Source organism: Diadema antillarum, unplaced genomic scaffold, assembly GCF_040938485.1.
Source record: "Diadema antillarum isolate AM-2024a unplaced genomic scaffold, OU_Dant_1.0 seq00000563_RagTag, whole genome shotgun sequence".
Classification (NCBI taxonomy): domain Eukaryota; kingdom Metazoa; phylum Echinodermata; class Echinoidea; order Diadematoida; family Diadematidae; genus Diadema; species Diadema antillarum.
Genome location: NW_027271502.1, coordinates 340,092 through 365,226, shown reverse-complemented (window position 1 = coordinate 365,226; position 25,135 = coordinate 340,092). Strand labels below are relative to the sequence as shown.

Genomic DNA, 25,135 nt, shown 5'->3' with positions numbered 1-25,135 from the left:
TCAACGGATGCATCTCACCTATCAGAAGACCGCAAGGTATGAAAGCAAAATGTCAACTCCGAATCTGTCATGGATACTCACCACGTTCCACCTCCTCCCCCCCCCCCCCACCACACCCTAATAGACAGGAAATATATAACGAACCATTTCCAGCGTATCGATAATTTAATGATTTTTGCCATTAATCAAACGATCGCGAGACACTGGGTAATGGTGTTTTTCTAACTTTTTGATGGAGACCGCGTCAAATGAAATTGATTGGAGCTGTATGAGAACAAACCACAAAGTCTAATTTCATGGACGGCATAGCACGGAATGATGCCCGCTGCCTTTTATTGTATTGTGCACTGCCACAAACTGCGTTAATCACCGTGGTTGCCAAATGACCCACCTGCACCTGGTCCATACGGAACGTGATCTTCGTAATGGCGCCCTGCGAGCTGCAACATCCATCAAGTTACACCTCATTCGTTTAACCCTCTTACAAAAATACCGTCTCAAAATGTCGCCAACATTATATGCAATTAGAGCGCTAACCGATTCTATGACGACAGGCGTGAGTGTTTGCAACTTAATTGTATACCAATTTTTGTCTGTTTCTTCTCCTCGAAAGGTGCTCCTTGAGAACAGGTATTTTTGTGCTTTTTTTCTTTCTTTTCCTTTTATTCCCCCTTTTTCATGAAAACGGATGATTCTTGCGGTGATACGAATAGTGCTAAAAAAACATACTTATGGTGACTCACTTTTTTTTTCGTTTTGGTATAAGATACCATTAATATTGTTTCCATTACCATATTACATCTCTCTAAATCATATGAGATATCAAAGATTACATACGCAAACGGTTCAAAAGAATACTCATCACGAATAGAAGATGCCAAAGTGTTCTTCATACCGCCTTTCCCCACATTATATCCAAAGCGGAATAATCATTCGAATGAAGTAACATTTACCTCATTAATCTTAGGCTGATGAAAAGTTATCACTTCTCATGGATCACTTATTTGATACCGATTATGGATTTCAAAATTTCTAAAGCTAAACATCTTACATCGTTTGCAATGCTATAAAGCAAGTCATTTTTTTTAACATATGGCTTCAGAGGTGACCTTTGTGTTGCTCTTTATGTTTGTGTGTGTGTGCGTCAATCATCAGCATGGAGCAATTTCATGCTTCAAAGTTCTACAGCTTTCCCCCTTTTTTTCAGTCAGCTGTCAATAGTGATTCAAATTTCGTACACTTAAAAGAAATAATGTATGTCTTGGAATGTGAAATTTATGGACAAAATACTTCATGATAACATTGTGACGGCGATCTGTTTGATCTTCTTAGAAAGAAAAAAAAAACCCCGACACGATAACTAACTTGTCGGGGTGGATATTTGGCGTAGAATACGCTTCGACAGGGTCGACCAGTTTAATTCAATTCACCCTGTCAAAATTTAGCCTCCCCAAAATGGCAACTTTTTTTCTGTTGAGAAATGAAAAGCACTTAATCAGCCGCAATGTTGGCGGAGCCTCGATTTGCAGCTGACACTAAGCTATATCGTGATCTTTGCACGGATGTGATCCGACACTGAAACATTTGTGTCAACTTTTAACGAGATTTCGAAAAAACCACTTATTCCTTTTTTTTTTCATCCCCATACAAGACACGAAGGGAAAACGCCGGGTAAACATAACAGCAATTGGACACGTGTCGGAATACTTTCAAGTCCGTCCCAATCAACATGTACACGTTTAAAGGCATGCCGGGATCAAAAGTGACAGTGCCACTGGGGAGAGTGACGTCACATCTCCTGAAGATAACAATGCTGGTGTAACATTAGCGGGGGATGACAGCGTCAAGGCGGGGCGGGAACCGCAGGCTATCATCATCAAAAATCGTTTACTCTTCCCCTCCTTGACGACATCCAGTCAGAAAATCACGGACCCTTCGAGAACAAGAAAGCGGAAGATACCTGCCCCAACTTCAGCTCGGTTTGTTTAGTTAATCCTCCTGACCTGCGCCTGCATGGGCCGGTGTAATGACGTTTCGGGTAATGGAGACCCGCAAGTTACATGAGTCGTCATTGAACATGTTGTCACACGAGAGCTGATGTTATTAAGCACGCAGCCGATTCAACAATCCCGCCGAATACCAGAGAGCCGGTTGTTTGCGTCCCTTTTACACGCGACAACACGTGATCCAGTTGGAAAAACATCTACATCTCAAACTCTGTGTGTGTGTGTGTGTATGTGTGGTGTGTGTGTGTGTATGTGTGTGTGTGTGTGTGTGATGAAATGTGAACGAATAAGAAATCTCTTCGAAGACTGTCTCAAATTGAATCAGTTCTTTAAATAAAGATTAAACTAAATTGTTATTTCATGTTCAAGTTGACTCTATAAGAATTAAAAGTGAGTAAAATCTGTTTCGCGGAATGACGAAAGGTTTGGTTAAATCAGGCATCAAACAACAAACTTATGAAATTGTAGTATCTTACATGTTTTCATAAAACATGATCACTGCTCAAGAGTACGACATCAATCCCTCACTTATCTCCGGATGACCTATTCATTAGTCTTTCACAATTTCATTATCACCACATGACCCTGTCACTACTACTAAATACTGCAGATTTTTTTTTGGTCTCTTATCGCCGTATCTACACAGATCACCATTGGTCACCTCTTTATCGTATCATCAGTCTTACAGTGTACGTGTAAGTGTTTCACTTTGTATTGATGTCATACAACTGATGTCTGACACGACATAGGTGACAGGTTTCACAATGGCCTAGGCTATTTGCGTGTTGTCACGAAGGTCCTGTGTGAAGAGTTTAAGAGGATAACGTTTAAAAACGGAAACATTCCACTTCCGGTGGAACAAAGAGAGCATGATTAGGGAGAGGTCAGTCACGGGGGGGGGGGGGGAAGTAATGATAATCCTTAGAACATCAGGGAGGGGTCACTATTAATAGGATTTGCGCTCCCCTCAAAGGGAACTGATCTCAGTTATTCACGACGACTAAGAGATTGTTTGTGAATGGGATGTGAGTACGAATGAAAGAGAGCCGATATTGGTGTATTGATTCTCCCTGTTGTTTAACGCCTCCTTCCGCGGGAGCTAAAAGTGATTCTCCACGACTATATGGGGACTACATGGTGTGCTGAACACGCTATTAGCATGGTGCCAGGTAAGGAATTAGCGCGCAATGCCGGATTAGTTACGGTCTGTTGTCCCGGTCTTTTCCCGAAATTTAACAATTAAAAAAAAAGAAGAAATCTTTAGCCTCTGGAAAGAGGAGAAAGTGCTGACTGAATAAGAGGAAGAAAGGAGCTCATATTAAAGGAGGGCACGTATTGTTATTGGCAATATCTTGAAGGAGAAACGCATTAACTTTGTTTGTGGTGTCTCATCGTGGTTCACACCACAACACAATCTAAGTAATCACGTAGCTTTCCCGTACACATAATGTTAATGCTTTATATTATTCATTTATTTGTTTACACTGCATTTCGAATCTATCGCCTGCGATCAAAGAGTTATAGATTACACAAGAAAACAACATCTGCAGTAATTTGGCGTGAAGGACTCAGTTCTGTTTCATGAGTTGTTTTCGGGTTTGCTTTTGTATTACTCGTATTTGGTGTACATTATAGCTTGCTGTTTTTGGTTAGTCCTCTTATTGTAATGAAAGCAACAATTTCTCTGACTAATCATACACGAATGTTGTTGTTGGTAAGGCAAGGGGCTCATTGCACGCAATGCCTATTGCCCATTACACTTCCCAATAGGGGGTTCATATACCGTGCTAATTGGCACGTCTAAATTACACCAGGATCTGGTGCCAGTGATATCAAACTGAAGGAGTAAATTGCTTGGTGCAGCCAGTTGCAATTTGCAAACCAACAACAACGATTCGAGAGTTTAAATAACTCTCCTGTTTACACTTGAGACTTCAAAATTCCTGCCCACACTCCTTCTTTTATTCTTTCACTTTTTTCGCTTCTTTTTTTTTTTATTCCAGAAGTTCGATCACTTCAAATTCAAACGTGCGATCGCAAACTTTTCAGCTACTCTTTTGTAACAAAATTACAGCTTCCTAAAAAAGTGAAGTTTACCTCTCATAACAGTTATTCTGTATGCATCAACGTCTTTTTGTAGTTTTCACGACCCATACACCAGCGCCAGACTTGATATTGTTGGTCGGGTTATGACCGGTACCATCGACAGTACGTCTCCCTATTCTTGGCTGTGTTTGCTCGTGCGTGTTCGATAAATAGGTCTACATCACCACTCAATGCACCCGTCAAGAAAAAGAAAGAAAGAGTTTGAGAACACGCTCCTGGATAAAGTCTCCAGACGCCGATCTCCAAGTGTAATTAAAGTGATAGGGTCTTCCAAAAGTGAAACAGCTACTGCCATTCCTTCGAAGAAATCGGCGATTTACGGAATGGCGACGCGTTTATATGACAATTGTTTTATATCTGCGGGAGACGGAGGTATTATCAAACTCTTCCATAATGTAACACAACAGAATTGCTGCCCTGCTTCCTAAGATTAATATTTTGTCATTTGTAATAACATGTTTGTATAATCCTCTTCCACTCTACAGGTATTACAACATAACGAAAGTATAAGATTAGATGATAAAATATAACACTTCAAAATATTTAAACACTTAATATTTTATATGTTCTAGTTTCTTTTAAAAACTTTTCTATTTTGAGTGTTTTCAAACTACAGGATTCTTTCTTATCTTTCAGACTCTTGCCTTTTTGTATGTTATAGTGAGTGTGTGTACCTATGACCCATTTCTGTTACTGGCTTTTTTTTTCCTTTCTTTCTGTCGCTCAAGAAGAGACATATTTGCTTCGGTGAAATCTGGGAACAAATGCGACAATACGGAGTCATTGGGGTTTAACGTCGGAGAAGAAGGACGAGAAGAAGTCAAGCTTTTCCAAGTCCTGAAGAATGTAACAGCAGGAGTCGAACGTCAAACGGATTGACGGGATCGCTTCCGCATGAAACCGGGGAAGTGCCCCCTTACACACGCACACACACACATACAAAAATTATACACCCTTTAAGCAGTCCCCCCAGATTCGGACTTAAGTTGACCGACTTACATGTAGGCCTACTTACATATTCCTGCGGCTGAAATATCTAAATGCTGAATAACATAGGTGATTATTGTGTAAATTCGCTTTTTTAAAGGACAAGTTCACCTTTATAGAAATGTGGGTTGAGTGAATGCAGCAATATTAGTAGAACACATCAGTGAGAGTTTGAGCAAAATCGGACAATCCGTTCAAAAGTTATAGATTTTTGAAGTTTCTGCTCAGTCACGGCTGGATGAAAAGACTACTATAGCATGTGATGTCACATGAGTACAACGATAAAAGAAAGAATAAAGAAAATTCAACATATTTCCATTTTTCTCGCATAACAAAAGAACACTCGACTTCTCTCTTTCAGAAGGCATGGGGAATAATATTACCCTTAACATACGTCAGTAGCAAGTCGAAGAACTATGCACTTTATTCAAAAAGTAAAGTTTTGTGAAATTCTCTTTTTATTTTCCTCATATAGTTGTACGCATGTGACATCATACACTGTAGTAGTCTTCTCTTCCAGCTGTGACTGTGCAGATACTTAAAATATTCGTAACTTTTGAACGGATTGTCCAATTTTCCTCAAACTTTCACTGATGTGTTCTACTAATATTGCTGCATTCTCTCAATCCTTATGTATATGAAGGTGGACTTGTCCTTTAAGGACCCGTGATGCTATTGCCTAGTCTGGAATAGGCTTTCGTCTAGTATTTGATGAAAATGGTTTGCATCAATATTAAGGGCAGTACCAAAATCTCATCCATTTGCAGATGAGATATTTTGTGATTAGTTGGATGCAAATTCGTTGAAAATCAGTTCAAACCGGAACTCTGGAAATATACGGTAGATTTATAAAGCATTTGCGCCATTTGAATCCACACAGTGTTTCTCTTATTGCTAGTTGCAACGTAATATTAAAAAGTGCAAAATCAAAGCAAACTACACACTTTGACACCCAAACATCAGTAAATATTTTTGCATCCCATCTCATCAAGTATACTGAAGTCATGATATTCCTTTAAATTCTTTACTAGCTCCATGTTGTCCATGAAAGAAAATTTCTCTAAGTTCAGGGAAGTAATCAGAACATGAACAAAAATAATTCCTTAAACACGATTGGCTTACTTTCTGATAAATTGCGATATGGATTGAAAGGGGAAACACACTACACAACACTTCGGTGTAATCTTTGCAGATTATATCTAGGCCTGTTCAAGCATGAAGCTGTATCAATTCTTGTCACAAGAAGACAATTATTCGCATACCTCTGTGTATAAAACTCAATAAAATATCATACGGAGGTGAGTGGGCGGTTAGTACTGAAATAACAGCCTATTACAACTCAATCTACTGTAACCTTTCGCACCTATAGCATTGACCGATGTCTTGAGGCGGGGCTATTAACACCAGATAATCACATCAAACTTAAACCTTGTGTACACATATATATTTTTACTACGTTTCCTCTGATAAGGTTCTCCAGAACTGAACGTACTTGGGCCCATGTTCCGACGCACTAAAACTGAACGTACGTGAACAGTCAGAAGCCGTGAAAAAAAGGGTCTGACATCACTCGTAATAAACTGAGAGTGTCATGAAGCGTATGAATAATATTTGTCGAGGTAAACGTGTTGGAATCCGCACAGCACTGGGCTCTAGTGGGTGATAAAAGGTGGTCACTTGACCAAGAAGTTGGTAGGTGGCAAAGTTTTTATTGATTTAAACTTGGGATGATTTATGAGCTTGGTACACATTATAACACGGCAACCGTGACCGGCGGTAAATAGGACAGTCCTAGTTACAGCAATAGGCGCAGAGGGATTGTTAGAGTAAGTGCAAAAGCTTCTAGTTTAGTACTGGTTTTGCCCATCTCACAACCCGAAATTGGTGACGAATTTTACAGCACTACCGTGTATGCACTTGAACTTTATTTGTATTCATATTCTGTGGGTATGGTACGTTTCTAATAAAGTCAGTACTCAGATCAATACGTGATGTATGGAGAGGTTTGTGGAAGATACACCAGAGATCTTTGAACTCAGATGCAGGGAGGCTAGAATTGAAAAAGTGTGAAAAGTTACAGATCGGTTTGATATTTATACGAAGGAGTACATGGAGTTCACTGGACATGTAAATGTAGTCATCTTGATCACAGGCATGTTGGGTGATTGCGTGATAACCTTGCTGTCTTGTGGATGGGATGTACGTGCATCATCTAACGTCATTTTCAAACGATTCGTTCAGTTCACCTCTCATCTCAGGAAGTAACACGAATACCTTATCACCACACGTTCCGAACAGACGTAGGAAAGAGATCACTATACAAAACAAAATACAACGGTTGCTTATACACAATATACTGATACCTGCCTTACGGTGAAGTATAAAAACAAACAAACAAACAGACTGCTAATTGCAAAGCTGCAGTCTTCATTCATAAGCATCCCCCTTAAAATAATGATAACAATATACGTATTATATACATATGAATAAAATGCATTTACAATACTAACAGCCCATGCTTTCCAGTCCCATTAAGAATGTGTGGACCCTCTATCACCATTGGTCCATAAGAACGCTGACAAACCGAATGACAAATAGAAGTAAGAAGTTGTCTTGGATCCCTGTGTCTTAGACATCCGTGTCTTAGACACCTGTGTCTAGGACCGTCTTGTGTTGGCCCCTGCGCCTTGGACAATTGTATCTTGGACACCCGTGTCCTAAACCCCTGTGTCTTGGGGCCCCATTTTCTTGGGCCCTTGTGTCTTGGACAGCTGTGCCTTGCCTTGGACTCTTGTATCTTGGACACTTGTGTCCTGGACCCCTGTGTCTCGGGGCCTCATTGTCTTTGGACCCTGTGTCTTGGACACCTGTGCCTTGGACCCATGTGTGTTGGACCATGTGTCTTGGACACCTGTGTATCGGACATATTCTGTGTCTTGGACCTTTTGTCTTGGGCATCTGTGTAATTGGGACCCCCTTACCTTGGATCCTATATGTATTGGACCTTGTGTCTTGGACCTCTTATGAATTAGACCCTTTTACATTGGATCCCTGTGACTTAGACCCTGTGGTCTTAGACGCTGTGGTCTTGGACCCTGGATTTCCCTGCCAACCTCGTACTCACGTGTGTTGAGGACTCTACCGAAGACGTTGTTGCTGTCGACCGTGCTGCAGTTCCATCGTCGGTTCCGGAATTGGTTCTGGCACTCTTCGATACTGAGTTTGGCGCCCTCGCTTATTGGTGCCATGTGGTCCTGAAAGAGCTGGCATTGTTTCTGCTGGCCCGGTGACAGACCCAGGAGCTCACTGCACAGGGGCTGGGTGCCCAGAATGAAGAGTTCAGGGTTGCGAAACGCGTCGAACTGCTGCACGCGGGTATCTAGACCAAGGTTTCTGTTCCAAGGGAAGGGTTATAAAGGCAAACAGAGCATGTGGAATGTAAGTAATCAGCACGGTTACAAAACAATATCATCAACATTAAGAAGTTTCAACATCAACACCCACACACACACACACACACACACACAAAGAAAAAAGATACAGGAAATAGCATTATTATTCGGGTGGTTGGATGACAGCTTGTTATACGATCACAATATTTGTGGTTAACATGACAAGTAAAATGATAATGGATGATTGAGCTTCGGCTGCCGTCCGACTGCTGCCAAGGGAACTGAGGTACTGTAGTTGGATACTACTATCTGACAAGTCTTTTATGATACAAGGATTTGATTCTGCTGAAGACAAATCACAATTCGTTTCATGGAACTGTTTTTTTTTTCAAGTCGTCACGTGATCAACACCATGAACACGGTTAAATATTAGTTATGTTTACTTGCACATTCTTTTGAGAATCGTCGGAAGCATGCCTTTACCGAAAAACTCGGTATCGTGGTCTTTACGGACTACGGACTTTACGGACGGACTACTGTCACATCGACAGACTGACACTTATTTACATAAATCCCTAATTCTGCAAATGATTACGCGAACAAATTATTTGAATAGCATGTGCGAGGCAAGGAGAGTACTCCAGACATGTTTCATGAAACTTTTAACCTCACTTTCAGTTACCAGGCTCTAATCGGTCTCAAGTTTGGCGTATACAGAGCAGACTTTGAAGTCTATTTGCAGCAACCGTATATCGAATCTAGTTAAATGGTTCTTGTCATCAAAGGGGTTGCCATGTTACTGTCATTTCTCGGCATGATAGCTGGTAGTGCCTGTCCAAAGAAAATGGACTCAACCTGTAATGAGGTGCGATGAAAACAACAATGGCACACGAATTTACCCCGTGTGGCGAGGATCGTTGCACGCCAAATCCCCTTTCGGTAGGCTTGTAATACGAGAACAATGTCAGTAATATGGCGTTGGTCAGTGCTTGATTCTAGGCTTTTTTAAGGCGATTTTGCTGAGCTGGCATGAAAAAGAGGTATCACTTGTCACCTATTCAAGTGTCATCGATGGATTCTTTTGACGCTCTTTTGATGCCAACTCCCGCTAAGGGTGATGGGCGTACGATTAAAACGTCTAAATTCTTGTCTTGCCTCGTTGATCACGATGACTTCATCACGAAGCATCTGGACTGTCGAGGTAACTTGTTTGCGCATAGCGAAGCCTGCTTCTTACTTGTACCGTTAGAGAGATTCTGGGCACTCTGCGTCAGTAAACCTTGCGCCCAATGCATACCTCGTACTTTCTGTAAGACCTTACAATTTCATCTGGGCTGGCATGATGAAAGCACTCAGACAAAGGACATGTCGGCTCAATTGACAAGTTTTCTTGGTTTTCCCCTCCCTTCCCTCCCCCCCCCCCCCCCCCCTTACACCCCACATGTTCGATTCACAGGCAAGGAATGTGGCGGCAAGCTATTATGTAAAGCTCTGTTGTCACTGGTGCGTTTCGATGGGGAGGGTGGGAGGGGGTTTATCTAATTAAACATATACCCAGATCTTGGTCCGGAGAAGAAGGGATGAGGTAAGGAGGCGTTGGGGATGGTGGCGTCAGGGTTGACCGCGGTGACAGAAGGAGGCGGAAACAATGCAAGGACAAGCCGCCCAGCGGATTTGTGACTCGAGTCTGGCTATGATACTTCTCGACAATGGGCCGCGAGAAAAACTCTCAGGTCACGGTTTGGTGAGCTGATCTCCCTCCCAACATTTCCACGCAGTCACAATCTTCCTCTCTTTTCTTTTTCGTTCCATTTGTCAGTATCTTTGATATCCCTGCATTACTGCAATACACACTTCTCGTTTCTTCCAATCTTTGCTTTGCTTAACTTCCCCTCGCTAAGTTTTCTTCCTCCTACCCTTATCCTACACACATCTTTTTAGTCAATCCCTCTACATCCCCCTTTCTCCTTCATTTAAAGGTGTAAGAAGAGGGTGCGTACAAATGTATGTTGGTTGCACTCCTCCAACCTGACAACGCAATTCACCACTCGACAATTTTCGTCTGATCTCTGCTAAATGATGCTTTACCCCCAAGTCGTCCTAATCTGTCCCCCGAGAAAGCCTCCATTAATTTGCCGACCTTCTCTTCGTTTTGCGCGTTTACTGATTGACTGAAAGTATTTCCCAGTCCAGAATATACCTGTATCCATCAGCGGAATAGTGCAACGCGCCTCTCGCCAGGTTATCGTCCAGAACATTTTATACAGTTTCTTTACGTTTATGTGTGTTTATACAGTGATACATGCTGTGGCTGAGTTGATAAGATTCTGGTGTATTAAACTTGAGATCAAGAGTTACGAATCTTGCATGGCGCCTTCATCTTTGGGCAAGATTCTCTTCCCATCACGTTTCTTTTTATCAAGATATATGATAACATAAAAATGGATAAGTGGTTGACCTGATGGCAGGGACCTTTTGATAACAGTACTTTAACTGCACAGTCTTTAAACGAGTAGGTGATAAGAATTATGACAGTCTTATCAATTTTGCTATTACTACTCTAACAGAGTACACTTATCATTACCTATATGTATAATACGTTGTTGTACGAGGACCCGATGGTTAAATACAATCACACTTGAATACACAAACATGCGTCATTTGTATCAAGATAGGTGTATCAACTACGTGTGACGTAGAATAGTGTGTTCGAAAAAAAGAATGGATAGCCACATCATTGATTTCCTTTAAAAAAAACAACTGCCGCTTTCATTTCAGCAGGGTCGAAGAAAACAAAAATACAATCAATATTTCTCAGTATGACTTGAGACACACATTAAGTGTATGAAACTTGCTAATTATACTTCATTAATTTCTCATTTGCCTGCCGAAATACACAATATGGAACCGGCACTTTAGGGTCTATACTGGTCGCTAGTAAAGTCTGTGGTACGATGGATTGGACAAAGCTTTTGCGTAAACTACTTGACCTAAGTTTGGTCTGTAACATGTCAGCACACAGATAAATTTCTCCCATGATTGATACTAATTCACGGAACCTTACAATTAAGGTTTTATTCATCTCACCAGAAAGCCTAAACAACACCACAAACACATTTATTTTTTTTTTCTTCCGAAGACGCTAATAATGACCCTTACCAACCATTATCTCCCAACAACATAATCGTCGCAAACTGGTGGTACAGGGAGGAGAGCTATTATGGACGCTGATTATCACTGATGGGCGAGTCCTTCTCCCAGGATTGCGGTTTGGTGGTGGCATGTATACTGTTTTCATACAGACACAATTCAAAGCAGTCAATACTGATCGAGCTGTACCTAAGGATTGGCTTATGTCGTCACTTATACGGATGCAGCGAACTCTCCTTTAAAAAAAAAGAAGAAAAATCATCACAATGACACGTGACATTATAGGGCTTATGTTAACAAAAGAAAAAAGTATGAAGAGAGATGACAAGGCAAGTGACCATGTAGGAATAGTCATAGCGGCAGAGACAGAAAAAGAGGGGGACAATTACTTACATCCATGTCGTGTCCTGCGCTTTCGCTATCGAGACCGATAAAAATCCAACGAAAGTCCAGAGCAAAAGTAAGGCGCCATTTTTCGAGACCGACATCACCGACGAGCGGCGAAAGAGATGCCTCCAACCAGAGGTTTTCGTCCATTCAGTGTTCGAGCGGGGCCCTGACATCGTGTTCCTGCACCGGTCCGATGATGATTGGTCCATGGTACCATCCACACAATGCAATGTCAGTCTTTCTCGTGAAAGCTTCCCATCAAAGCGTATATTCCGTGTGAGCGGCGGACTGGCGTTTCCGATGACACGTCCCTTGTTCGAAATGCAGTTCAGGTTCGAGCAGAATAAAGAGCATCCTTGAATATCCGCACTACGTATCCAAAGTCGACCTGGGGGAAAATAAGAGAAATACATTGATTTTAAAGCTTGCAAACATTGGCAATGAACATCTTGAATACAGCCAAACAAACGTAATCATTGTAATGGTAATTTTTTTTTTCTTACGGATCACGGCGACGAGATGTTACAGTTGGCCATCACAGAGTTGGAGAAATATACAGACATTTAGTCATGCGATATGATTTCCTAGTTTTCTCAATCGACGAAGGTGATAATGATGTAACATTTCATCGTTTATTTTAATAAATACGCTCTGTACACAGGAAAAACGCTTCGGGACTATACAACCAAAACAGGCCAGCGAAGCGGACAGGCGAGAGTAAGTGGAGTGGTCTGATTCGGCGCTTTGAACACATCTGACTGCTCGCTGCTCTCTAATGCAATATATTGTATGAACGAATCGCTTTGGCGCACAGCACTCCCTTAAAACTTCGTCTCGCGAGGGGAACCACAGTAAAGCTTCTGGAAGCTGGAATATCACGCTCCGATTGGTTCTCGCAAGTTCGGCTAATTTCTCTCTCCCTTCTCCCTCTCCCCTCTCTCGCCAGACGTCCACCTTCTACAACGACATAACTCGCCAACCATTGTTTGGACGACTGTCCATGGCAGTGGGTACAATGGATTACGCTTTTGAGGTTTTTTGTTTGTTTGTTTGTTTGTTTGTTTGTTTTTTGTTATTTGCTCAGCTGTATAAAAGAAGAACGCCACTCTTTACATAACATTTATGGAACGCTCTATAAAAGAAGAACGCCACTCTGTATACAGTATAACATTTATGGAAAACACTTTTCAGCCATTAAAAGAAAATGAAAACAGAGCTCTAAAAGGAGTCGTACTGACTCTTTGATATTTCCTTAAGTAATATTTAAATACTGTGAAGGAGAGTCAATTTCTCATTGATATTACCATCACACTTACTCATTATTTCCGCAACAGCGAACAATCTTGAGCAGAGATACGTCCAAGCTCAGCATAATAATATAGATGTAATATCACCACGATGCACAGTAGTCAAAGTCAAAGATGCTTCTGGTACAAAACACGGGCAAGTTAGAAAAAGACCGCTCACACGGGCATGAGGACTCAACAAAACAATAAAAAAGATATTTCTTTTCTTTCCAATGATCTTCATCCTGTACTCAAAAAATATTTTTTCCTCAAAAACAAATATATAGTTATCATGTTTGTTTTAAGAGACAAAAACGCGCGAAAACACATCTGCACAAGCACCAATAATCATACGAACGAGAAGACATACTAAAATCTGGCACATTCCCGCCTCGGTCCGTCTTTCGTGAAACTTAATTCTTAGACATAAAAATTGGCAGAGGCAGAGTAAACACAGTCATTCAAACAAGGGAAGTTTACCATTTGCTGCTTCCAAAGGTGACAAAGTGTCAATATTGACCTGGTTTTCGAAAAAAAAAAATCTATTGCCAGGTAGACCCGACCCTGATGGTTTGTCGACACATTTCTTTTATACGATATGTTCGAACTCGGGGATTGAAAACTGAAAATAATCTGTCTGTGTATTTGAGTTGACTTTGACTTTTGTTGAAAAAAAAAGAAACACAATACGATATAATATGACATTGTAACCACTCAACATGCGTGCGCGCACACACCTACACACACACACACACACACACACACACACATATATATATATATATATATATATACACACATACAAGTGTATATTCATGTTACATCATATGATACATATATTTCATATATTTCTTTCCTTGAAAATACAGCGTGCACTACAGTATGCGACTCCTTGAAGATGTTAAGAAAACGTTGTTATTGTATATAGCAACATCCACGTATCGTGGATAATGAAGCATTGTTATCACTCGATTCAAGCTTGAACAGTTGACTTCATAATCTTCCTTTCAAGTTGTGTATTTCATCGTATTTCTCTTTTTTTTTCTGTTGACTTTTTTCCTCTCTTTTATGTAACGGGCGTCGAGAATTCGAGATGCGTTCTTACTTTCTTACTGTTTGACGTCTACATGTAACAATCGTTGTCATTACTATCACTATCATTATTGCAATTACTATTACTATTACAATTACAATTACTATTACTACTACTATTCCTATTACTATCTATATTACTTTTACTATTACCATTACTATTACCATTATCATAACCCCTACCATTACTATTACTATTACTTTTACTACTACTTTCCAGGTTTGAACTATGTATACACGTTTTTAATTCTTTAATTATCTATAATTTTATCTTACAGTCAAGAATTGTGTTCTCAAGATCAATTTCGTAACTTTTTCATGTTATATTCTATGGAAAAAGAAATATGAAATAAGAATGAATTGAATTGTTATCTTCCTTAAACTGCTAATCATCGCATACTATTTTTTTTTATCAATGTCATACTAATCGTTGATTTTTATAACGACTTTACGTTATAATTTGTCATAATAAGAATAACATAAATAAAAAAGTTAAAATCAGTTTGTACCTGACTGGATAACCTTAATGTCTACAATATTTGCAGAAATCTGAATATCGTTTCTCACTTTTAGGTTGTTGCTTGATTTGAATATCGTAATTCAAGTTTGTTTGTTTTTTGGTGTGTGTTGTTGGATTTTTGTTTTGTTTTGGTTTTATTTTAGTCCTTTTTTATGCCATAAAATCAATTTTTCCTAACAAGCGCGGAACGCAATAGAACATGGTGCAACATCGTGGTCAAGCTGACCAAAAGGTTGCCCAAATGTAGGTCGCTAGTGGAATGACCCAAAGTTCAAGGGTCTTCAACCGTCATGACAGGCAGGGTTGGGGTTTTTGTCCGCCTCTGTTTTGTTTTGTTTTACGAAAGCTGAACTTTCCCCTTCTGGAAATATTATCACAAAGGCAGGTAATTCCAAACCATCCAGTCTAGCTGCGAATACTCTTGGTTATTATTCAGTGCATTGTTGACTACACACAATGGCCCGATCCCAGTGCTTCCGTTTCTATAAGGCGGAGACACTGGCGTAGTAGCCTAAGCTTTTCATAACGCCGAAATGGCTTGCATAGCAATTTAAGCCCCAAGTGGTAACGTTTCGTTCCGGTGGGGCTGGTGACATCGACAGACGAAAGACAGTCTCTTTCCAGAACGATGTATCTCTTGGCCTGAACTAGTTACCAGCGAGAAAATAACCACCCAATCCCTTAATGTAGGCTAACTTCAGTTTTGTACTGGTAAGCCTTTCAGACTACAAAAAGCAAACAAACATACATGTTCCTACGACCTAAGAAATAATTATTCGGGTTTTTTTTTTGTTGTTGTTGTTTTGCACTATCAGGACTCTATCACTGCCAACAGAAGGCGTATATTAGTGATGTTATATTCTACAAACTGTAATATATATATAGTTGATAAAAAGATATATAAAATACAGCAAATCACAAATTTGTCTCCATATAAGATCCGTCTGTAAGAATATCTATGTGGTTACATTATTGTATTCGATTTGAATGATGAGTTGATTTATCATTCTCGGATGATCAACATTCCATGGTATGTCTCCACAACCATTAGACTTTTTTCTGACTTTATTCCCAGCCTTTTCCCCTTTTTGCATCACTTCATTTTCTATTGACATTCTGTACCTGAGGGGCCCACAGTCAACAAGCATTGTCTTTTTAGTGGGTCCCTCCATTTTTCGACGTTTTGCGTAATGTTATATCGTCTTTATCACTTCAGTCAGTCAATTTTCATTACAACGTATTTGTTACCCCAAGGTTCCACAATTATATTTTTCTCAATTTACTTTGTTTTGATTATGCAACCTTATTCTCTGTTGCCAAAGAAAGTGAAACGTTTATGTTCTTTTCGAAAAATGAAATAAAGTTTGAATTTAATTGAATTGAATTGAATAGATGCAATTAACTTTGATACTTCAATGGCCCTTTAGCATTCAAACGTTTTGCTTTTTCCTCCTTTTTCCCCTTCTTTTCAGAAATTGCTGCTGTGACGCAAGATTGCGCTTATGTCTCAATTTTAGGTCATTTAGTCAAAATAACTTTCCCTTTCTTTACTTAGCTTCCTCTTTGATAGAAAAACTAAAAAAGGATGGGGCTCACTAAGGGAAAGTAAATACCGTGAAATACTAGCCACATTTTTTGTTAACAGAAAGTTCATTGTATAGTGTACCTGACATGTTATTGTGCATACCTTCATACAGAGCAATATTTATACCGAGAAATAATTTCTAACAAAGAGGAAATAAAAAAATCGATGTCTGAGAATTACCAAATAACCGCAAACCCCAAATGGAGTGGACAGGTAGGGCTCGAAGCGTTGATAAAGGCTCCAACACATTCTATAAGGCCATCTTGGAGAGCCAGTCACGAAAAAATAACCTACCATTCCAGAAATACTGAATCTCTGCATGAACACGAACCAAAGAGTGAAAAGAGAGGGAGAAAGAGAGGAATAAAATACGTGAAAACCGATTTAAAAAGTGAGGAAAGCCGACCAGAAGCCCAAGTCGAAAACTGCATGATGATGGAAGAAAACACCCGCAGGGGGGCAGAAATGCGGATTTGGTGAATTTCTGTAATTACCCACCCTTTTCTGGGTATTCATACTGAGATCGTCGCGTTTCCAAGTGCACATTCACAACCATCTTAAAGGGACAATATATTTTTGAGTAAGATGGGGCTTCAAATTTCACACGTTTTTTTTGTGTGTGAAATAATTTGAAACCTCTCATATAATATGAAAGAGCATACTATAATTCTAAGAGGAATTTAAAGTTTATTTGATGAAAATTGGTTTTGAAATGGCTGAGATATCGAAAATAGAGCGATTGTACTAAAAGATGGGACCCACTTTTTGTTAGGATCGAATTGTTTTATTTTGCTTTTAATATCTCAGACAAATTTTGAATTCCTCTTAGAATTGTATGCTCGTTAATATTTCATAAGCAGTTTCTAAAAATAAGAGCTTAATCTTCATCTCAACCAAAACTAAACCACCCATTTAACTCAGATGTGTTTTACTGTTATGTGATATTCTTTCTCCTCTAACGGAACTCTGGAGAGCATCTCTTTGCCAATAACATTTAAGAGAATTAAGAGACAAAATGTAGTACGTCGGTGTTTTCTGAAATGTTTCTATTACATTATTTTCATCTGTCTTTTTCTCAAAACAATTTACTGAAAAAGAATGATATTAGAACGCATCTTAAACTTAATTTATTATGTAGCCTACAATAATATGTATATATATATAATACATATGTATATATATATATATATATATATATATATATATACACATATGTTTGTTTGTGTGTGTGTGTGTGTGTGTGTATGTGTGACATGCAAAATTTGAACGATTGTAAACGAATTTGACATTTCAATATAGAATATAATAGTAGTATGAACAGTAATCAAAATATCGAACCAACATGGAGATTTGCCTCACAGAGTATTTCTTTTTTTTTCAGTGGTTTTGAAAGATGAGGTGCAACTCTGTCTATTTGCACCGAAACCAAAGCTCATTATTATGCTCCCCAAAGCAGTGACAGCAGTCTTAAGAAACACCAAAAGTGTTTTCTAGATCTGAATAACTCTTTAAACATTGTTTGATGATTGTTTGATACTAAGAAAAAACATATCTTTTATGCCTATGAAAGAGTATTTCATGCAAGACAGTAATGTTATATTTTAAGCCGGATTTGATGGAAAACACAGCATTAAACAGAGCAAAAGAAAAGGAATGCAGCTGATTTCTTCGAATTACCATTGTGATATTAAAATGTCACTGGTATGAGATCTCCGCAAGCTTGGCCTGCACGTACGCCATGCAGTGACGGCTTTGTATATTCACGCGGTAACCTCTCGCAATGTTATTCGTCTTTTCCGTCAATAATTATGCACGCTTGTATCGCATTTCTCGCATGACATACCCCCATCCGCCACCGATACGCTTTCCCTATTTGTCCCTCCTTATGTAACATGACGAGGCGGGGCGAGCGTGGGCTACGGCGGGCCATTAACGGGCCGGTTCGAACCGTGAAAGCGATCCCGTCCCGCATACAGACCGGGGCGATTCGGTTTCGCCTGCAGCGAAGGTGAACGACCCGCGAAATAACCAACACGAACAAGCGACACAAATTTAGAAAGTCGAAGCGAGAGACCGTCAACTTTTGTGTAACTAGGTAGGGAAAAAGTGAGGCTGTATATGCTGCAAACAAACTGATGAATGCTTTACCTCCGAATGACGAATGCTTTGCCTCTGACATGCCAGCGAGAACTGACATATTGGAACTGTTAACAGACGCTGCAAGATGGCTAAATAATTGAAGTTCCGAAACGAGTACGAAATAACATGAAGTGACGATTGGTAGCAATTACAGCACAGATGAACAATTCAAGAGGGCAATGTTAGCGAAGGATACGAATAAAAAAAAGGAGGAAAGGAAAAAACAGAGAGAGAAAGAGATGAGAGAGAGAGAAAAATGGACATACGAAAAGATTTTTATGAGAAGCAACTTCGAGGCGAAAATGTTTACCACCACCACCCTATGAGACTAGGAAATTTTTGTAATCTTTATATATTATTATGCACAGTTTGAGTGCAGTACACAGATAAACTTGAATTGTAAACTGATATCAATATGTTTTCTTCTCTAGCAAACACCATCTCACCTGGTCGGTATCCTGATGATGATATATATATTTTTGAATTTCCTTGTGCGCGCTTATTCTTCACGAACTTATTAATGTGTTTAAAAAAAATCTAACGTTTATCACAGATCTTTCAGTGCCAAAATCATCAAAAGTCCTCTTCTGTGAGTTAATATTATGTATGACCTTTCTGCTCTATATGCCTTAGTAACATGAGACAGAAATTAACAGGCAAATATGCTTTAAATGATTTATTCTAAACTATCAGATCGTGGTGACGGATCAAACATAATATTTCAGAAATATATCTGAAAAAAAAGCTCACAAGTCTACCAAACTCCCTCTGCAGGCAAGACTATCCAGGGCTGTTTCATCACGAATTTAAGTCTTAAAGTTCAAATCAGCTTAAGATCATGGTATGCCACTGTTTTTCCTGTTTAGTTGTATCTATTGTTGTTGTTGTTGTTTAGATTCGATTTCATATTGTTATCAAGATTCAGAGACAAATTCCTTTTGTCACCTATTCTATATTATATATTAATGGTTGCATGAATAAGTCTCCAATTTTTCATTTCCATTGTAGGAAGATAACATGCCATCGAAGACACACAGAGCATATCATAATTTGAAGTTTATTTTAACTTTTAAGATCGACTAAAATTCTTTGTGAAACAGCCCCCCCCCCCCCTCCCTCCCTCCCTCCCTACTTTCTAAAGTCACTGAGTTTAAAACCTAAAAGCTGTCTGTCTGTCCATTAGGACCAAAGCATTGTCGAGTACACTTATTTCCTCCACAGGCGTGTCTTTTGCACTCATAGTTGATTGATGGACGGGATACATTCATGTTCGATAATCGCCGCTCTATAATCGCATTACCTTTGATTCGCAAGGTAGAAGGAAACCTTGGTCCCATCAGAAAGGAGTACTGGAAATCAATGGGACAGTTAACCCTGCGCGTGCCACATTTACTATACCTGTCTATAGGTTTGTGTCTGAAATTTGTGCACATTTGATTCCTTTGGCACAGAAAGGGTTTAATAGAGATGTGCCCCACTCATACTCCTTGCTTTGTTCTTCCATGCATCATGTAATTTAATTTGCTAGTTAAAGTCATAATGTTTCATTACTTTCAGAGAATAATCACGTCATTCGTCCCCTAAAAATTATGGCAACAACATCACATTGTACGTCAACAGATAGACATACTATGTCGCAAACACTGTTTTGAAAAATCAAATTTAACCTTTTGAAAGCGAATCTGTTAAGAAAAAAAAAAACGTTCTCAAAATTGTATGCTGTCAGATGTTGCCTTTGTATAGAACATTATGATACGTCATGTTGAATTCATCGAATAAATTTCTGTAAGAGAAGCTAAGAATCGGTTTCGGCATTGCAAAGGTAACATGTCCAAAGTTGACTTCATGTTTTTATTCCCTATTCAATTATTTCGACGTAAGACAGCGTCCTCGTTTGAACATCATCCACGCATTCTATAAAATGGTATCGTATAGTTATTGCGTATATACGCACCTGAAACACATAATATCTGGGAGCTGTTTGCGAGAGTTTGACGAAAAGGCTGTCACACTTTATCCGCCGTTCACCACAGCAGCTTGCCTAGTCCGTTGCTATAATCGCAGTCGAATCATTGAGGTGCTTTCCGGAAGTCCGTGCTGGTTTGTGATGCTATATACCCACTTGACCAAGAGACCCTCAAACTCACTTCGCCTTCAAGTCAATGGGCCATTCGAGTACCTCTTCACTGTTCGATGGCGTGTTACAAAAAGGCGACGGGAAATGCTCCATGGACGAGTCCGTGAAGTGACACCATCTTTTTGTGCGCGAGAAGAGGGGGGAAAAGTCAGAAATGAATTCTTTTTTTCGCGTCGGACTAAATCTTTTTTTATTAGTAAACACAAGGAGTCAGACGCCAAACAAAGCACTTTAATCTGATAATCGGTTACGCTTCTCCTCGCTATCGATCGATCGTCTGGCGAAGGGAGAAAGAGGGTGAAGCGCGGGCGCGATTTAAGTCGTTGGCTGTACGCGTGCTCGCAAGGATAACATTTCCACATCCCAGCGATGCGGATTCTTTCATGTTGTCCCCCGACTATTCAAGTCTTCTCAAAGGGGGACATGCCAGTATCAATTATTCATGCTTAAAGAGAAAAGGTCTCCCTCTCAGCTAGCGAGTATTATTTTGCGAGTAAATTGACTGGCTTCGAGTATCATTTAGAGAAACCGAGGACAAAACTCGGGGTGGCTGATCAATGGCCTCACGGAATGCGCTCCTTTTGATCAGCCGTTAGTAACATGCTTTGATATATCTGTTCGTTGTCTTTTATCCAGTCCTCGACCGTTTGTGATAGCTTTCCACGAATGCCATTTAACCATTGATAACTGCCCTATCGTCCGTGGATGAGGGAGGAGCGAACTCCCCCAAAAAGCGGGCTCCCCAGTGACATCTCTAGTCCAATTACGCCATCAATCTAGATAGTGAAAGGGTAACAATAACTTTATTTAAAGGCATTTGAATTCATTGCAAGTTGCAGAGACAACAGTGACTAAGGAACGCTCTTAACTTATTGGCTATGTATTGCCAAGTTGCTGTCATAGTAACTGTAATTTTTGCAAGTTGCATTAATTTTTGTTTTAAGGTGCCTCGCGTCACAACGGGGACCCAAGCCAAAATGGAAAACTTCACATCCTTTGTAAACAATCAGATCCCATCTTCACAGAAAAGTATAATACGAGATTATATATTAGCAGTCTTTAAATGACACTGTGCATGTTGAAACCATCATGCTTCTTGGTCAGGGTGCATAACCCGGTGAAGTGGTTCCGTCTCACATCCACCTGGACCTCATGGAAGACCAGCTAGTGCAGCTGAACGTGGGCTATCTAGCTATACTCTCAGATGGAAAAAATGAAACAGACAAACATTAAGGAACAGTTACACAAGAAACAATTACCATTCACTTGAGATTGCTTGGAACTGACATGATCAGAGATTGAATGAACGGCGAAATAAAAAACTGGGGTTTGTTCGCGAAATTGTATGTTTATAATAAATTGTCGTAGATAAAGTAGATCTCCGTATTACAATACGCTGTGGCATCATGTGGCAAAGCTAGCAGGAGAAACATTAAACCAACTGGCCGACGTGTGCTCCTCTTTGCAGTTACCAAAAACATAATATATTACATTATACAGCAATGACGAGGAACGTGCCATGTGTTAGAACGGGATTACGATTTCAGTAATATTTTCCTCTTCAAGCATATTCCTTTGTGGGCATTACTAACGCATTTGCTCCTAAATTTGTTTCCTTTTGAAGCAAGGAATGTAGAATGGGACGGAATCTTGAAGCACGTTTTCCAATTATTGTTTCCAAAAACTTTATACGCATGCGTGTTTTCAACAGTAAATTGTGCATGGAAGAATGGTGATAATGACGTTATCAGAAGACTAGATCAAGTAGGTCGAGATAGTTGTTACAGAATGATGACAAAAGTCGTGCAATCTAGAATTTTATAGCATTAAATTGATATTACCTCGACGGATAGGAGATGAATGTTTTTCCATCGCGCTGTGTGGTGATTGATTTGGACATAGCAAAGTATGACATGTAGATATCTTCTTCTCTTCTTTTTTTTTTCTCCGAGAAAATTTCATGCGGCATACAAAAATATTTGAATATTTCTACCGACCGCAGCCATGCGGATGATACAACGGAAAGTGACGTTTTTAGTTAAATTCTTGTGGCCAGGGGGTTCGGAGAGATGTTGGTAGAGCTTGTCGTCGGCTTACGGCTGGCTTTAGATTGAGCTGCGATCTCCGTGAGAGCCACACGGGACGGCTATTTTGCTACCCTTCATGGCTGGACGATGAGTGTATCTGACACTTTCTGTTATAATGAGACACACTGGTGCTCCTGGTGGGTCTGCGATCAGTTGATGTTTATTTAAAATCCGAATTTCGCTATGTTGAGGGGTTTGAGGGGAGATAATAAGTAGGATTGTATCTTGCCACAAGTCATGCCACAATGGATTGAATTTGAATGAAGACTGTTTGGTTTAAATAGAAAAAAAAATCGTGAAACTCGATACGTTAAGACATTCCCATGACAACCACTGAGTTACTAAGATAATTTCGTTATCAAATCCGCACCACCATCGAGACCTCCTGGTCGATCAGGCCAAGCATTGCAAAGCACCACTGCCTGCCAAACAATATACAATTTTTGATAGCGCCCTCTCACGTTAATCGACAGGAGATGTTCGTCAAAATAATGTTACGCATACACCGTCAGGCCAACTCTTTTCCTCTTGTGTAGTCAATGTGTTGATTATGAATGTGTGGATTTTAGGGTGGTGGTCCTGAGAACTTTAATGTTGCTGTACAATGAATCAACTTTTTGCTCAATTTGGAGTAGGCCTATCAGTTTTGTTCTGGCGGCGCTCACGATGTCTTATTATTGCAACACTGTTTTCTGTAATCTAGTGTGACTATTTCTTTCTTTTCTTTTCTTTTTCTTCTTTTTTTCTCAGTCTCAGTTTTCGTTTGTGCATGCTGGTTCTTCGACATGATTGTGTAGATTGCTGGTAATGGCATGAAGTATAGCCATGATACATTTTCTCTATCTTACGAAGTTTGCCTTTGGAAGCGGATTATGCCATGTGTTCAATATGACTAACAATATAAAGACGTGTTAATGCAATACAGTACATGCAAACAGAGGTCATGACAATTGCAGCATTATAGTTTGTCGACATGAATAATTCACCAACAATGACAACATGCCTAAACGATCGAACGAGATCTGAAAGAAACAACCTACTTTTCAATATCAATAATAATTTATCTTTAGTCACTGGTCATTCTGCAATATCATTTTGCTTTCACATAGCAATAATTCATTAAATTCATTTCCAACACGATAATAAAACATTCGTCATGTTTTATCAAGCTGTTTCACGAATTTGTCCGTATAGTTGCTGCATCTCTGAGCATGTACTGTGACGCATGTAGTTCATGGGAGTGATCGGTTTCTAGGGTTTGTGCTCATAAAATGTAACTGCGCCCTCTATGTACAAAGCTTACACAGACTCCATGAAGGTGAATTGAAGAGGTCTTATTTCTCCTCATCAGCAAGAACTGTCTAGTATTTCAATATGATTGATATACACTCATTTTTTTAAAATTGATTTCTCTTATTTTTTTCTCCAAAGCATACCCGGTAAAGTTCAGTTATAAGGTCCTCAAGACTCATTGCACTTGATAGGTTTGAGACTTAAATCATGTGAGATCGATATGAGCACTATGTATCTCTTATTATGTTGCTTATTTGTATGCTTAAGTTGACTTTTCTCGGTTTGTCTATGTGTCAATTTCCTAGACATTTGTAAATCTTAATATGAACCTACACGTATTCATACTCATTGTTTACTCTTTATTTCTGGCTGCCTGTCTGTCACAGAATAAAAGAATATCTCCCTTTTCAAGTTTGTGGAAGTTTTTGTTTTCTTGTTTTTCGCTTAAGCTAGGATTAACAATTAATTCAATTCCACTAACTGAGTATAGTTCACAAAAGTATACTACCATATTGAGTCTTGATAGCAATAATTTCTATGCATTGTACATTGTACAAATCTCCATATCGACAAAGTTTCCGAGATTAGGTAAATTACAAAAAAGAAGTTAAAAAATAAATGAATGATAACCACCTTACCGAATCGGAGAAAAAAAATAGCCAAGAAACACTTAATCCTATATGAAGTACACCAACCCTTACATATATATATATATATATATATATATATATATATATATATATATATATATATATATATATATATATATATATATAAAAGAAAGAAAGAAAAAGAATAGAGAAGAAAAAAAGTTAATTGCCCGAACTTGGCGAGTGAGAAACTCGTACATTGGGTATGGGCGCCCTCTAGTGCGCTCCGCACGTAAACCCCCTGATAGCCCTATACTTGAATTACTTCTGTGTCAAAGCTGGTGAGTTTTCCTCTGCCTAAAAGGTATATCACCT

At 39.4% G+C, this 25,135-nt stretch overlaps 1 protein-coding gene across 1 annotated transcript in view; it reads right to left on the bottom strand.

Moving 5' to 3' along the window:
* LOC139735060 (protein Wnt-5b-like) overlaps positions 1-25,135 on the bottom strand; it is a 67,446-nt gene that overhangs the window by 12,889 nt on the left and 29,422 nt on the right. The window contains exons 2-3 of the mRNA XM_071645833.1: positions 12,035-12,419; positions 8,224-8,492 (exon numbers count right to left, since the gene is read on the bottom strand). Of these exons, the coding sequence (XP_071501934.1) occupies positions 8,224-8,492; positions 12,035-12,240 (475 nt within the window). The 5' untranslated portion in view covers positions 12,241-12,419. The remainder of the gene's footprint in view (positions 1-8,223; positions 8,493-12,034; positions 12,420-25,135) is intronic.